A 17,712-nucleotide genomic window follows, 5' to 3' on the forward strand; every position below is an offset into this window, starting at 1 on the left:
TGTATTAATCTGATATTTTAATTATATCAACAGAAGAACATCCAGCCTATAGAAAAATCTTGTAAGAGTTTACCTGAGTCAGATTTTGAGGACATACCCAGGAGCAAAATCTCAACTGACTGAGAAAATGCTCCTGTAGAATGGCAATTTGCAGTTCCTTTTTTGTATTTACAATCAAAAGAGAAAAGGAAGGAAAGTTACATAAAATCTATTAGTGGTAGATCAAGGAGGCAGGAGAAAGCCAAGTGGAGGAAATCTCTAAAATTGGATAAAAAGCAGAATGGAGAAGCACATACTTTTACACGGGTGGTACAGGATAATAATAATTAACATTTATAGAGATGGGATTTGGGGAACAGGAAAACAATGAGGGATTCTATGGTATCTTGTGCTCTGGTATCTTCCGTTGTGTTCAAGGCATCTGGAAGAGATTACTCTGACCTCCTATATGCATCAGAACAATGGACAGAGTTCACTTAAGGTAAAGATTGACCTGTGCTAGGGAAGCTATTAGGCCTGGGATGTGACTACCTGCATTCCCTGTCCAATTAGGAATTTATAATCAGACCATCCTGTGTGACTACTTTTGATCATTGAGCTTGTCAGGCCTCCCTGAGCTTGTCAGGTTTATTATATAGCCCCCTTTTGTTCACAATTATTTAGATATAGGTCTTTAAATCTTTATACATCATGAAGTTTTAATTTTATATTTATGGTTCTGATGCATAAATGAATTTCTTTTGGTAAAAAGGAGACAAGAATTTATTTGGAAAGATAAGCCAGTTGAATAACATACGGGTCTTGCCAGTTTTTACACTGTCAAAAGAAACGGATGACCTTAAAAATAGCTTTTTCCCCCTGGGCTATAGGTTGTTTCATTGGACTCATTTTCCCCTCTAATAGCAAGTTATTTTGGAGTGTCCCCACTTTCTCCCAGGAAGTGCTTAGTTCTATTTTTCTCTTGCAGATTGATTATACCGGAACAGACCCTTCCAGTCCCTGCAATAAATGTTTATCTCCAAATGTGACATCTTGTATTTGTGCCATTAACTTCACACTGGAACAGTCATTTGAGGTTTGTATTCCCACGTAATGTATTAGAAAATATTAATGCTATATTTTTATTATTTTTTTGCTATTTATTTTTATTTTTATTTTTGGTAGAGAAGTCATTTGAATTTATTGGAGTCCATACACTTTTGAGGAAGATTGTTTTGTTTGGCTGTTGATTACGTTGTGCTGTTTGGTAATTAACTACATGTATGTAAATAGTTTCTTTTATATAGTACTTTATATTACTACTTTCATATAGTACTTTATATACTACTTTAATAACTAAATTTAAAATAACATATTTATCTTCTCACTGGGAAATTTTATAAATTTCAATTTTTGATTAAAATTGTATAAATCAGTTTTGATCAAGTTTATATCTACATTTACTTGTATTTTAAAAATTATAGTTCAGATTGTTTTGCCTACTTTTAATACTAAAACAAGCTTTACTTTGGAAAATTAATACTAATTCACCCATCATTTAATTGTATTTTTCTATCAGATTTGAACCATTATCCAAATGCAAACCTTATTGATCTTTTATATCTTGATAATCAGCAGTTAGAACATCTCTGTGTGTGGTCTGTCTGCGTCTTTTGCACTCACACTTATCTGCCATTCTTGGAACTGAACAGATACTAAAGGACATAAAGATTCAGAATAGGGACGGCAAGACCAGTTTGTACTCTCCTTTACCTACAAATTGAGCTTAAAATTTATTGTTTTATTCTTCAAGGAGCAAAAGTGCTTTAACACTTTAGAATTTTCTTAAAGATACTGATGACTTTTGTAGTCTCTGGCAGATGATTGCTGTAATGCACTTGAACTGAAATAAAGGACAGTAAGGCTGCCTATAAAAAAAAAACAAAAACAAAAAGCCAGACAGTAAATTTGGGAGAAGACAGAAATTTAATTATTTTACTTTCTTTTCAGCAGAAGTAACATATAAATTTAAAACAGAATAAAATGTCTATTCTTTTTCCATGTGATGGACAAACTATCAAGTCGCATTAAGTTCTTTTTGTCAGAACAGGCAGAATTAAAGAAATGAAAGAGACTTGTAATGATTCAGAAGCTCCATTAGTTTCCTCCCTCATTAAAAAACAGTTATTTTAGAACTTCTCTTCTGTAAAGGCGATCATCTTCACATTCATTCTTTTGTGGGCTCTGTGTTCTTTCATAAGCCAAAACTTTGAACTGGACTAAAGCCTTTTCAGACAACTTCAAGTAAGTTATTTTTGTCTCAGTACTCATTGAAAGGATCTCTTTCAGTTTGTAAGTTGAATTTACTGTAGTTCTTAATTGAGATTTTTTTTTTTTTTTTTTTTTAATTTATTTATTGGGGTGACAATTGTTAATGAAATTACATAATTTCAGGTGTACAATTCCGTATTACATCATCAATAAATCCCATTGTGTGTTCACCACCCAGAGTCAGTTCTCCTTCCATCACCATATATTTGATCCCCCTTACCCTCATCTCCCTCCCCCCACCCCCCTTACCCTCTGGTAACCACTAAAATATGTCTGTGTCTATGAGTTCTTGTTTCTCATTTGTTTGTCTTGTTTTTGGTTTATATACCACATATCAGTGAAATCATAGGGTTCTCTGCTTTTTCTGTCTGACTTATTTCGCTTAGCATTATATTCTCAAGATCCATCCATGTTGTCAGAAATGTTCCTATATCATCTTTCCTTAACGCTGAATAGTATTCCATTGTGTATATATTCCACAACTTCTTTATCCATTCATCTATCGAAGGACATTTTGGTTGTTTCCATGTCTTGGCCACCGTAAACAAAGCTGCAATGAACATTGGAGTACACGTGTCTCTATAGAGAAATGCTTTTATATTTTTGGGGTAGATACCCAGGAGAGCGATTGCTGGGTCATATGGTAATTCTATTCGTAATTTCTTGAGGAACCTCCACACTGCCTTCCAATTTGAGATTTTTTTTTAAAGCATATTCTTTGTTTCTGTGATATAATTTTGATAACCAAAAATAAATAAAGTAAATAAATGAATGGTTTCCATGTAAATATTTTCTTTACATAGAATGGGAAAGTTTGCATAAATTTGACATTTGCAAATCAAGCTTTGTATAAATGATTTTATATATGAAAACAAATCAAGTAAAAGCATACTTAAAGTGTTACTGAATTCCTTTTTTCCTGCATTCCTTTAATTGAGGATAACATTATAGGTGATAGAGGTAGCAAAAATGAAGGAGAAAATAGCCTCATGTTTTTGCTACCTCTAAAAATCTTAGTCATTCAAGATGGCTTCATGGCACCTTCTAAATAATTGTAGTGTATTTCCAAATTGTAATGTTATTTCCAAATTGGCTCCACTGAATACATTAACATACTTTTGTTGATTATTACAGAGTGACTCATTATCATAGATACTTTACTAATTATTTATTAATTACTAATATTAGATAGCATTCTGTGGAGAAATTTATTATGTCCTAATTCATGTTCAGAATTACTTGGGTCATAAGTAAAGTTTTCACCACTATCCCTTTGAAAAGTTGATGCTAATTGGCTGAAGACCAATATGAATCAGAGAAAGTTTTAAATTGAAAGTAGATCAATGAGAATAGGGTTTAAAAAAGAATCTAAATAGTACTTCTTTGACATCTTTAAGGATATTTTCAAAATTTACTCTTGGATTTTTGTAATATACCACCTTTAACCTTACTTAAAATTTGTACCATTTTACTTGTAGATTGCTGAGTACTGGTAGAATTCACCCCAGTACCTGTTTTAAGTTTTCACAAATTTTGAAGTAGTAAAGTCCACAATTATGTAGCTTTTATGTATGAATGACACAATTTTAAACTTAATAGTTTTATATGCATTTTTTCCCCTTTATGTTTCTCTAGGGCAATGTATTTATGTATTATGGACTGTCGAATTTCTATCAAAACCATCGTCGCTATGTGAAATCTCGAGATGATAGTCAACTAAATGGAGATTCTAGTGCTTTACTTGTAAGTAAAATGGTGGAATAAGAAATTGTGGTACCTATGAAATAAGTATATGTGATAATTGTTCAGTTAGAAATGTTAATTTTAATATTGTTAGAATGAAATGAAAGTGATACTTGCCCCTTACAGTTTGTTTAGTGAAGGTTTGTAGTTAAAAAATTTTTTCCCGTGGAATTTACACAGATTAATGATTTTTTAAGCCAGAGGACACATTACTACTTGCTCGTTTCTGGTAGTGTCATTGGGATTTTCGCTTTATTAACCTATTTGTAATGGAATTTTGATGGACCTGGCATTCTGGGTATATAATTTGTTCTATTTGTGTTTGTTCATTATTATTATAAGAATATGTAACTAAACTACTTTTAATTTCTGAGATTGTGTTTTAGAATTGAACATGTATGCATGCTCTCAATTTTTTAACTTCTGGGAAGCCTGAATAGTAAAGTCCAAAGGGTAGGTTACTGAAAAACTGTCTGAGGAGCTTTTTGAAAATACAGATTCTGGAATTCTAAGTCTAATATGTCAGTTGTCTTCAGGGGTGGAGCTCTAAAATAATCTATTTTTAATAAGCTCTTCTTCTGATGTCCAGCCTGGTTTGGGAATCTGTGGACTAATGGATCTTAGTTTTCTGACCATTGTTCTACTTCCTATAGTAGCGGTTGATGTATAAATATTTTATGTTACTGCTGCCAGTGCGACAAACTTTCAGAGTCCCAGAGTAATCTAGGGTCTCTTAAAAATGGTGAATCTCTTAGAGTGCAATTTGGGATCATATTGTGACCAGAATGGTCCTGGTAAGCGTATAGCTGCCCTGGGCTGTCCTGACTGGTTCTGTTGCTAGTTCTTGATGTTTGGGATCTTAAGACATAACGAGTCTATTTAAAGATTCTGGTTAGGTCTATAATGTTTGCAATCCAAAATAGTGGGGTTTATACTCTGTGGGATCCAATTTTTAGAACTCAATTCCAGAGAAGGTGATATTCTGTGAGACATACCAAGTTCCTAAGCCATTCTCAATTTGTTGATTGGTATTGGAGATTGGTTGTGTTCAAAGACCCAGAAGTGGTGGTTGATTCACAATTTGTTTAGATACAAGCTCTCTTCACTGAGGATGAAAGAAGCGGAGATTGATTCTTTTCTTACAAACTGCAAGCAGAGCTTTTAGAATAAACTAGGGATTGATGAGTTTTTTTTCTGAAAAGGGCCAGTTGATAAATATTTCCAGCTTTGTGGGTCATGTGGCCTCTATTGTAGCTACTCACCTCTGCCATTGTAGAATGGAAACAGCCATGTATAGACAATAATTGAATGAATGGGTGTAGCTGTATTCCAATAAAATTTTATTTACAAAAACAGGTAGTCGTTAGATTTTGCCTGCAGGCTGTCATTTGTTGATCCCTGAATGAGATTGAAATGTATGATTTCAAGACCAGGTGATTTAAAAGTTTTAAAAATTTTGAGATGGACAGGTTCAAGTCCAAGTTACTTAACGCCATGTGTAAAATTCTTCACAATCTAGTGTCATCGTAGGACTTCAGCGTCATTGTTTTACACTGTATTTTTAATGTACCTTTGGCCTGGCTGCCCTGGGCCATGTATGCTGCTCCCTAACCATGTCTGGTAGCAGAAGTAATCTGCCCATTTGGGCATTTACATTTTATTTGCTTAGAATGTAGTTTTTACTCTTTCCCTAGAGGTCCTCTCATTTCAAGGCCTGCTGTTTCCTTTAGTGCCCTTTGATGCAAAATAACATCTTTATATATTTACTTCATTCATATCCTGTTCCAAGTCAGTTCTCACTGTGCTTAACAACCTGTCTCCTCACATCATCCATTCTTGCCCTTCCTTTCTAGGTCATTTCCTACCTAGCTGCTATAGTGATCTTTAAAAGAATAAATTTTAATAAACTTCTCTGCTTAAAATCTGTCAATGGTTTACCAGCAGTTGGAGTAAAATCTCAGGATGATCTGAGCTATGCATAACTTTCCAATCACATCATGTTATCTTTCTTCTTGCCGTACTCTAACTGCATTTACCTTTCACCTTCTCAGAAATATCAAGTTCTTTCTCAGTGGCATGTACTGTTCTCTATGCTTAAAACTCTCTTCTGCCTGCTCTTCATATGGCTGTCTCCTACTCTAGGTCTTAACTTGTATGATACTACCTCCAGAGACAAACTTTTCCTTATCATGGATTCTAAAGTAGCTCTTCTTGTCCTCCCCCCATTAATTACTTGCATAGCATTTTCGTCACACTTACTACAATTTGTAATTATGTGTGTGTGCTTATTTATCTTCTGTCTTCCCAACTACACTGTTAACTTATGAGGGCAGGGGGCATGAATTCCTTTAATTACCAAATACCAAGTACCTAGCCTTTGCTTGGCCAGCGCCTAGCACATGGAAGGCATTTAATAAATGCATGTTGAATGAATATAGACACCCTTATCATGGCTCTTATTTCAAAGTATCGTTGGTTGTGTACGGATCTGTTTCCTCTGTTATATTGGAAGCCGCTTAAAAGCACCGACTTCTTTTTTTTTCTCCCCGTTTCTTGCATGGTACACGGTACATATTAGGTACTTATTCACTGGCTTTCCTAAGCCCAGTTACTGCAGCCCAGCATTGCTTAGTTCAGTACCTGATGCACAGGTAGTAAATAATATTTCTCTTACTTTTAAAACTTGCTTAAGAATTTAATGGTTAGAACATATTTGCCCTACTAAAAGTTTATTTACAGAAAATAACCTTGTTTTTGAAATCAGAGTTTCCATTAGAACATTCAAATAGTAATAAACCAGTTATATGTTGTCTATATTCATAGTCTCAAGAGTTCTAACTTTATCAATCTAGGTGGCATAGGGATCAAAAAAGCTGAGAAGCCAAATATTAAAGATTATGTATTTTGAGACATGGCTTAATGTGGCCTTGGAGTCACAGAACAACTCAGATGTGCACCTAATCTCAGACTTGGTTTTGCCATATCTCCTTGAGATCTTCAGTAGGGGTTATGTCAGACCAAATCTGGAGGACAGGTAATTGCTCCTTGACTTGCCAGTAATTTTGTTTTCCTTGTACCCGGGTGCGCAATTTAGAGAAGATTGGTATATTCTAGGAATATGTATTAATCTTTCCTTCCTTCCTTCCCTCCTTCATTCTTTACCGTGGCATGGGATTTAATCCAAGATTACAAAATTCCAGATTATCTAGTTGAACATGTTTATTTTATAAGCGAGGCCCAGATGAATCAAGAAACTTGCCCAAAGTCTCATAGTACACAGCTGGAACTAGAACCTCCAGTCTCCTTACTTCCGGCTTAATTAAGATTCCTTTCATTATGTCACAACTAGATTGACAGTAGGCTGCTTCTTAATTTTTCTTGTGGTTATGATTTCTGTGTTGGTATGAAAATAAAAAAGTCAATTTGATAATATGCCTGTATGCCAAAATATATGCAAAGAAAAGTTACATTAAAAAGATAATACAGTGATGTTAAGGAATATGTTTGAGTATTTAAACGTGACATTGTTTATAGTCTATTTATAATACACACTCATATGCATTACAAGTGAGAAACATGTAGGGATTTAATTTTTAATCAGTGATTAGGGCTAGCTCATAGTTTTCCTGGAAGCCTCGGTAATAATTTCTCTCTTTTTTCCTTCTTAACATCAGAATCCCAGTAAGGAATGTGAGCCTTATAGAAGAAATGAAGACAAACCCATTGCTCCTTGCGGAGCTATTGCCAACAGCATGTTTAATGGTAGGATGTAGATACAAAGATACACATATAGACATATAATTAGGAGTATTTGTATTATGTAATCTAATTACGGGTTTGATAGTCTGGTAAACATGAATGAAATTGAGAAATTCAACAACCTTAAGATAAATATATCAATTAATAATTCAGTGGGGTATTGTAATATTTTGTGACTTTCTTTTGAGAACTCTTATACTTTAAGAATAAATTTCTGTTTCTGGGAAGAAAGAAGCAGAGACATTGTGCTAACTTCCCTCTTTCATATATGATAAAATACAAGCCAGGCTACCTTTCCCACCAACTTTGAATACTTATACCATTAAAAAGAAGCTACAGTTGATCATTTAGAGCTGCACTGTCTGATATAATGTGAACCGTAACTGTGAGATGTGTATAATTTTAAGTTTTCTAGTCATCACATTAAAAACAATAAAAAGCCACAAGTGAAATTAATAGTATATTTTATTGAACCCAGTATACCCCATACATTATCATTTCAACATAAATGACATGTAGTGTATAAAAGTTATTGAGATTTTATGTTCTATTTTTTTGTACTAATGTATATTATACATTTATAAAACATTCATTTGGACCAGCTATTATTTTCAAAGGCTCTGTAGCCATGTACCCCCTGGCTACCGTATTGGACACTGCAAATAGAGAAATGGATAGTTTAGAAGCTATTTACAGAATGCATTTTTTTAAAGGAAAGCAGAAGAGGCAGATTTACCTTGCAAATTGTTTTATTTGGGTTAATATTAAAATATTTGACCTTATAACAGATCAGCTAGCCATATAGGAAAGTGACCTAGAACTGTATTGAGGGAAGAAAAGTCCATCTGGGATTATAAAGTTACAATAGTTAATTCACATACAAATAATCGAGCAATTGTCCATCATATGCCTGCTCTGTTAACAACCACTTTTGGGAGCAAATACTAGATCCTCATTTCTCATAGAGTAAAGGAGGTACTATAGATTTTCAATGGATATTTAGCAACGTCTTCTATTTCTTGTGTTTAGATACATTAGAATTGTTTCTGGTCGGCAATGGATCTTACTTGACATCTATTCCTTTGAAAAAGAAAGGTATTGCTTGGTGGACAGATAAAAATGTGAAATTCAGAAATCCCCCTGGAGAAGAAATCCCCCTAGAAGAACGATTCAAAGGTAAAATATTACTAATAGCTCTTTAAAACATAATATAAACTTAGGATTTTTTAATAAAGTACCTAAAATTTTCTATCTTTAGAATCTTAAGGAAGTTTATGCTTTTTAAAAAACAACTACTTTTCTTATCTTCATATACGGTAAAGTAAAATATGTAGTCTGTTCTAATGTACTGAAATTCTAAAGGAAACACATACTTTTAACTTTGAATTTCTTTGGTTTTTCTTAGAAGCATTTTAGCCATAATCTTTTAAAACTGCAACAATGTTTCTTTTAAACAAACCCCAATTATTTATTATAATTATAAATCCAAATTTATTTTTATTTCTATGCCTCTTTAATTTCACAGTGTAATGTTTTTTACCATTATATCTTTGCATTAAATCATCTGCCTTTTGGTATATACTCAATAGCCTATTTTTAGTATTCTCTTAATTGAGATATCTATCAAATCTTTGTAATTATGTTACGTCGTTAAACAAAGAATTGTTTTTTCTCTAGATTTGAAGACTTAGAAAATAAATATATTTATACCTTTGAAAATGAGAAAAATATTCAGATTGTGTATTGCATATGTTTCTTTTATTAGTGTGAATTTTCAGTGAAACTCTTTTTTTTATTTTTATATATTTTTTTATTTTTATTTTTATTTATTTTAATTTATTTTATTTTATTTTATTTTATTTCAGTGAAACTCTTAATAGAACTGACTATTTTGTCTCCCCCATTCCCACACCTCCTATTTAAGGTACAACAAAACCAGTAAACTGGGTTAAACCAGTATACATGCTGGATTCTGACCAAGATAATAACGGGTTCATAAATGAGGATTTTATTGTTTGGATGCGTACTGCAGCATTACCTACTTTTCGTAAGTTATATCGTCTTATAGAGCGGAAAAGTGATTTACATCCAACATTACCTGCTGGACAATACTATTTGAATATCACATACAGTATCCTTTTTTTGGCATGTGCACAGATTTATAGAATTCAAAGAGTGTAGTCCAACCTTATCTAAGTTATGTGGTATGCTACTTTGTGTTTTAGTTTTCATCTCCGCATTTTTATAAAGTACATTTATATATATAAGAAAGTATCTTTTAATTTATACCTTCCAGAAATGTCTTAAATTTTTATATACTGTGTACTAGGGTTCAAGCATCTTATCTGGAAAAATTAGGTAAGATATAAGTGCTAGATTTACTAGTAAGCTAGATAGTTTTACAAGGGAGATTGTGACTGAGCTGAATGCAAAGGCCGGTGAGTATAACTAACACTGAATAAGTGTTGGTGGTACTGGGCCGTTTTAATATATATTTTTACATATTACAAATCAGCAGATGTGTTAATTCATATCAATGTAATTATTTCTAATTATTGCTCTGTTCATAGTACCAAAACATTTTTATCATTAGCTGGATTGCGCCACATTAATAATTTAGATATAATTTTCAGTGCTATGAAATATCATTTCTTTCCTTCTGACTGTATGTCAACATTGTACTAAGTACTTTCCATGCATTACTTTATTTAATTCAAGCTTTATGAGGTAGTTATCATCTCCATGTCACAGATAAGAATACAGGAATATAGAGCAGTTAAGTACCGTATTTTGTGTGTGTAATGCATCCTTTTTTTTTGTCCAAATCTGTGAGGAAAAAATAAGGATGCGCATTATACATGGGTAGTACTAATTCCGTATCTATGTAAATGTTTTAAATTCTTTTATTTATGCTTATGAGTTAAAAGTGTAACTCTAGAAATCAATAATGATATCTATATGCAAAATAATACCCTGGAATAGGATAATCGGTTTTGTTGAACTTATGATGAACTTGTAACAACAAAGAGTTCTTGGCCTTCTATGATACGTAAATATCGTAAATTTGTTACCGGTACATAATATTTCTTGTACCTTGCATCTGTTCTTGTATTTTGTAATTATTTGTTACATAAAATTTCTTGTACCATAATATGTTAAAAAAATAAATGCTAAAATTTCTTTATAATACAAAAAACAAGTACCTAAGTGTAAACAAATAAACATTTGAATTAAAAAATTAAAACAAAAGACTTTTTTTCCTGCAAGTTTGGGCCAAAAATGTGGGTGTGCATTATGCATGGCAAAATACGGTCACTTACCCAAGTTTACATAGAAAATAAGTAGAAGGGTGGGGCTCATGGTCAAGCTCTTGACTCCAAAGGCCATGATTTTATCATCAACCACCACTACAGGCTGCATCCCTAACTAGGTTAGATCAATCCATATCAGCCTAGAGGCAGCCTTTCCTAAGACAGAAATATTGGGCACTACCTTTTATTTCAAACAAAGTCCTTACGTGATTCATATCTAGCACATTGCTTGTATAGCTCATGAATGAAAAGTTTCTCAAATATTAGCCTTTAAATGTTTGCTGATGTTTGCACTTTTGATTTTTCGTAATCCAAATTAGCCATAAGTGTGTAGTTTTGGTTTTATATTGGAGTAGTAGTAAATGATTAAATTATTAGGTTGGTGCAGAACTAATTGCGGTTTTTGCAATTATTTTTAACCTTTTAAACTGTAATTACTTTTGCACCAACCTAATAGTAGACTTCATTTCAGAGTAATGGTCTTTTTGGATCCTTAGTCTCTTGATTTTGCACCTCAGTACACAGCTGAATATGACTTGATAGTAACAGCCTGAAAGTGACCAACTTATTGACACTCAGCCCACATAAGAGTAGTTTTGGACAGACAGACCCAGTTTAGGTGTGGGTAGAATGAGCATTATCCTGAGGCTATCGCTAACGTAGACTGCAGCTGTCTCACAGTATCCAAAACTGAAGCCTAGAGTACAATAAAGGCAAGTCATCGGAACACTCAGGAGTTCTTCGTTGACAGTTGCATCCCGGGCATTGAGAGAACTGTCAGGAGAATGCAGAATATCTTGAAGATTGATAAGATGGGAATTTGGGCCTGCAAAGCATCAAGGGTTAATTATCAAAATTAGTTATAAGGTGGGAACTAGATATTAGAATTAGGGAAGAAACTAATTTTTTAGGTTTGTGATACAGAGAGACTAGCATGGATGATTTGAGACTGTGTCCCCCAGAGTATGTTAGAGCTCTTGTCATCATTCTTACCTCAAACAATGTAAGTTGATTTAAGAAACTAGTAGAGTTGAGCCTGCCATTTGGAGAGTTGCAGAAGCCCAGAGAAACAGATAGGACCTAACACTTGATTCAAAAGATGCTTTGGGAAAGGTTGTAAACCTTTCACAGAAGGACTTAGTTCTGTCTTCTTTTCTGGTCTAATTAATTGCTAAAATCCTAGAACTGGTCCATGTAGATACGGTGTTTCCACGAAAATAAGACGTAGCTGGACCATCAGCTCTAATGTGTCTTTTGGAGCAAAAATTAATATAAGACCCGGTCTTAATATATAAGACCGGGTCTATAATACATATAATATAATTAATGTAACTAATATAATATATAATATAAAATGTAATATAGTATATAATACCGGCTCTTATGTAATACCCGGTGTTATATTAATTTTTGCTCCAAAAGACGCATTAGAGCTGATGGTCTGGCTAGGTCTTATTTTCGGAGAAACACGGTAGCTCATCCAATATACTGATGTCCCATTTCTTAAATCTCTTTAACAATTCACCCTTCACCTCTACTCTGTTTTAGCCTTCACCTCTCTGTCACACCATGAGTTTTATCATTATTGTAAATCAGCAAGTTAAAACATTTTTAACCCTGTGCGCCGAGTCCTCTCATATTTAAATAACTACACTCTTGCTATACATGCTCTTTGAGTTTACAAAGATCTCTAATCCCTTCATTCTTTCATTGTCTCCTGGTCTGTCACTCTTCTCTTCCTCTCTGGATTTCATTGCTGTTCATTTGAAATAGTTTTTCACATTTTATTTCTCTGTGGCTTTTTGCCCGTCCTGTGTATTAAGAGCAGAAGTACCTGAGAAACAACATAACCGTTAGATTTGATTATTTCTGCTTGCAAACTATATTGTCCTTTACTACTAGCATTTAATTTGCTAAACCAGTCCTTCAAGATAATAATTATATAATGATTTTAATTCAGAACATATATGAGTAAGGTGCCTGTGTATCATAGAATTATACCAATGAATTAAGTGTCAATTAAATGCTATTACAAGCAATTAAATGCCAACTTTTTAAGTTGTATTTTAAAAATCAAGTAACTAGACATGGAAAAGTCTTCCTATACACTCTTCAGATTACCCTGTACATTCTTTTGATGGAAGAAAACGGATGATCTTAAGCACTATTTCATGGATGGGAGGAAAAAATCCATTTTTGGGGATTGCTTACATCGCTATTGGATCCATCTCCTTCCTTCTGGGAGTTGTACTGCTAGTAATTAATCATAAATATAGAAACAGTAGTAATACTGCTGACATTACCATTTAATTTTATATTCTGAAAACAAAATTACTGCATGTGCATCAAGGCCAGTCCTATTCAACCTAGCTTTTGAATGCCGATGTCTGGTTAGTATATTTTTTGAAGTTGGCACATAACTTTTTATTTAAAGAACAGTCTTTGTCCTTGCTTATTCCTTATGGATGAGTTATGAAAATATATGACGGGTATAAAACAAACTAGCTATATTGATTATATCAGCACTGTAACTGCTGAAGCGGCATTCTAATGTTTGCTTCCTGTTGAGGTAGGCCATCTGATGCTTAGAGCCTCTTTCATGTGAAGTGTGTCTACTGCTTAAATGTTTATGCTGTTGATAATATTGTATTGACATGTGCTATATATGTGTGCCTATTGTGTGAAGAAAGGGTTTACAAGATGTACGAATATAATGACTTGTTAACGTTTCAGGATTCAGAGTTAACAAAAAGATGAAGAAAGACCAAATCTAAATAAAACACTTCATCATTTTCCTGTGTCGTGTGTAAAGGCTTCAAGTACCATCTTCGGTGAGGTGGTTCATGTATTCAGTTTCTCCAGTACAGGTCTTCGTCAAGCTTACTTTTGATTTCAAAGGACGTGCTTACCTTGTCTAGCATAGGAATTAATGCTCATGTTTGAAGAGGTCAACTAGGTCTCAGGAGAATTTAAAATTCCGCTTTCTGTTTAAGATGTTGCCGTTAAGAACCCCAACTCACTTGGTATGTTGTTACATGTGATCACTTCCCTTGAAGCTTACACTTCATAAGGGATGAAAGAACATAGGTGAGATGTGAAAACTTCTTGGCAGACCTTGAGCTTCTACTTCAGCTGTAAACCAGATGTAAATGTTCAAAGGAGACTGTTTTCATTCTTGTGATATTTAACATTCAGAAATTTGCTTCAGCATTGGAAATACCTCAAGCTGTTTTTGTTTTTCAGGTAAGTGTTTTGGTATAAGTACTAATACTACATTGCAGAAAGTTTGGAAAATAGTAACCTTCATTTTCTCTTTATTCAATTTTTGCATATAGGTCAAATATGGATGTGTATACACTTTTTCTTTCGTTAAGGCACCAATTGTTTTGGTTGGATTTCCTAAGGCATACTTTAAAAAGTTCTTTAAATTTCCTAATTAAATTCTGGAAATTTTGGAGTATGTACATGATGAATTATAATATATATGGGTGAAGCTATTTTATTTTCTATTAACTGGAATTATTTTAATATTCCTTATTGAATAAATGCTGTAATTTGTTTGCTATGGAACTTATTCTTGAATGTAAACTTATTTTTTCATATGCATGAAAATGTATGTCTTAATTGGAGGGCTTAATTGCAGTAAAATTGCTATTTCTTTTTTTTACTCATATGTTTGTATAGAAGAATGCTTGTTTGTTAAGAGTTTGTAATGGTTTCCTTCAGTTATATTTCAAATCAGAAGGTCTGGGTAATGTATCAATTTTGATTAATATGTTTTTAAAAAACAAAAAAATAATGTAATGGTTAATAGTAGAAATGTGCCACACTTAAGTTTTGTATAACGTGAAATTCAGTTAAAAGGGCTTGTAGTTCATAATGACTTTTAACTGGTAGGATATTACTTGCATGGGGTACTTAATGTACATACTTAATGTATGATGATCCTGAAATTTATGAGTGCATAGGGTATTCTTTGTCTAAAAATGTTCTTTGTTTTGTCCTTCACAATATTGTTATTTATTCTGATAATCGATCCTCTTGCACATGGCAGTTTAATCTTCTGGGATACATCACTGGGGGAGAGAGATTTTGGCTAGCCTTTCCAGATTGAGTTTGCTGTTTAATGAGGACTGCCATACTGCATCCTTTTTCTAATTGGGGGACCAAAGATGCTGCTACAGAAAAGTTGAAGAGCCTTTCTAACACTTTCTTATCTGTGGTGAAGACGAAATCTTAAAATATATTTGGAGTTTTATCTATTTTATAAGTACATTGATAGCTTCAGTTTCTCCTGCCATTTGAGCTCTAAAGGATTCCTGTTGGTAAATATGAAGAATGGGGAACATTCATATGGCCTCTGTGAAGCATGGGAGGAGAGAAAACATTTCTTCCTTATGGGCCTTATGCTCAGCTTTTGATGTAATATTTAACTTTCAAAGAATCATTGCATTTTAAGACAACTAGGTTAAGTAGAAGGGATTGAAGAATGCATTAACTTGCAGGAAGTATTTTGATATATGAAGTTTCTCAATTGAAGGAATTATTTAATAAGTAAAAGCTAAGAAATTTCATTGAAATAGTAAGATAGTTTCAAAATAAATTGGTAAAACTAACTTACGGAATAGAAAATTATTCATCCAGGAGGAGAATCAAAGGAATATTATTTGTTTATTGGTTAGTAAGTTTATTTGTAACTTTGATTACAGTAAAAGATAACTTTCTGTTAGTATGTTCTGTATTAATAAAAATGAACAAAATTAATTTTGCTATGTTCAAGTGTCTTACTAAAATAGCAATGCCCCCGATGTTGTTGCTGATGTTGTTGCTAATGTTTAACGCTAAATTTTAACTCAGGGTGAGTGAGTCCAAGTTTTAACATTTCCATGCATAGATTTGATTGCTGTGTGTGTGCCATTTATATTTATATATATATATATATATATATATATATATACACACATATACATATATATGACTATATATGTGTATATATGTACATATATACACATATATATGACTATATATATGTATATATATATATATAAATGACTACAATAGCATTAACTACAAGATTTATCTATATTACTGAGTAACGTGTTCTTACCAGGAAGTGGTCAAATTGTCACCTGGGGTATAGGCAGATGGGCTATGTTTCCTATTAAATCAAGGGAAATGTCTGGTAAACATAAAATGAAGAAGTGGTAGACAGGCAAGAATGATAAAAATAATGAAGTAGACAGGGCACAGAGGAAATGAAAATCCAAACTAGGAAAGAGGAGATGCTGAGAGTTAGGGTTAATGTATGCTGTTTGTTCACCTATCGTCGTGGAAACACTGCCTTAGAATTATAGTATGGTGCTTTGTTGGTTAATATGCAAAGTTTTGTTCTTCATGAACATGGTGATTTTAATTGGAAGGTGCAGAGAGTAAGTAAGTGTTGTTTCAAGAAGAATTTTGATGCATGTGTTTGTTGTAGAGTTTGGATGATCTAGTACAATGTTTTAGAGCCTCATTTTAGCCCATACCCCATTCAGTAAACATAAAAATCACATTTCCCCTAATGTCGTTTGAAATTTCAAAATACGTATGTCTAAAAATCAAATCAGACCATAGTGATCTTATTTGCTTTTATGTATCTGTAATATTTATCAAAGGAAAATGTACACAGTTAAAAAAAATCTGAAGGCCTTATGATGAACAATAGTAGTCCTTGTCCCAACTTTCTTTACAATCATTTTGACTACAAAAGTTTCTTTTGATATTTATCTTAATGTGTCTAAATGATATGCCTATTCTATTGATTTAACAGTTCTAGCTATTATTGTCTTGATAATGTTGTCAGATAATTCAGCTCTCTAACATGCATACCTCCCCTTCTCCCTTTATAGTCATATACTATTTACCAAAAGCATTAGCTATTGTTTAATTATGGCTGTAAAAATATTGTATACTGCCAAGCAAAGCAGTGCACCATGATTACATTTTGCCTAATTTTATTTTTCCTGGAATTAATCCCTGATTTTTAACACTTAACATAACTTTCTGGAAACATGTCTTAACATTTTTGCCAACTTCAGCTAGCCAGTTTCACCATGGTCTTATCACTAGTTTTGAAGGGTGTTTGTCCCCAAATATCAGATAATCTAATTCACTGTTTTTACTAGAGAGATCTCTTCTGAATTTGTCTTTCGTGCCCATCTGTATTGGTCTTTCTCTTGTCTGTCCTCACAGCTATTATTCCATGACCTCCTGCCTTTTCCTAGTTTACTGTGTTATTTACTGTAGCACTTCCTCAGACACTTAAATCTTCCTGAGAAGTGGTATATGGGAGGCACATTTTCTGAGTCCTTACATGTCTAAAATGTTCTTACTCCCCTCACATTTCATTGATGGTTGGACTGCATATACAATTTTAAGCTAAAAATATTTTTCCTTCAGAGTTTGGAAGGCATGGCTCCACTCTTCTAGCTTTCATTGTTGCGTTTAAGAAATCTAAGCCTATCCTAGTCAGATATTGGACTTCCTAGACTGATGCTTAATTTTCTTCTCTTTTTCTCCAATTGTTTTGATGCTGTTGTTTCTGTTC

General features: G+C 33.1%; 1 protein-coding gene across 2 annotated transcripts in view; it reads left to right on the forward strand.

Annotated features, from left to right (window-relative positions):
* Window positions 1–17,712, forward strand: part of TMEM30A (transmembrane protein 30A) — a 38,982-nt gene that overhangs the window by 14,427 nt on the left and 6,843 nt on the right. Inside the window, exons 2-7 of one of the 2 annotated variants that reach the window (XR_013992216.1) lie at window positions 968–1,075; window positions 3,946–4,053; window positions 7,728–7,815; window positions 8,842–8,988; window positions 9,737–9,943; window positions 13,240–14,366. Coding sequence is in view for 1 of the 2 variants with exons in the window: in XM_081032851.1 (XP_080888977.1) it covers window positions 968–1,075; window positions 3,946–4,053; window positions 7,728–7,815; window positions 8,842–8,988; window positions 9,737–9,943; window positions 13,240–13,433 (852 nt within the window). In the remaining variant the exon portion in view is untranslated. Of the gene's footprint in view, window positions 1–967; window positions 1,076–3,945; window positions 4,054–7,727; window positions 7,816–8,841; window positions 8,989–9,736; window positions 9,944–13,239; window positions 15,888–17,712 lie in introns of those variants that run through there. The other variant, XM_081032851.1, reaches the window with a different exon arrangement.

Source organism: Rhinolophus hipposideros (assembly GCF_964194185.1).
Source record: "Rhinolophus hipposideros genome assembly, chromosome: 3".
Taxonomy (NCBI): domain Eukaryota; kingdom Metazoa; phylum Chordata; class Mammalia; order Chiroptera; family Rhinolophidae; genus Rhinolophus; species Rhinolophus hipposideros.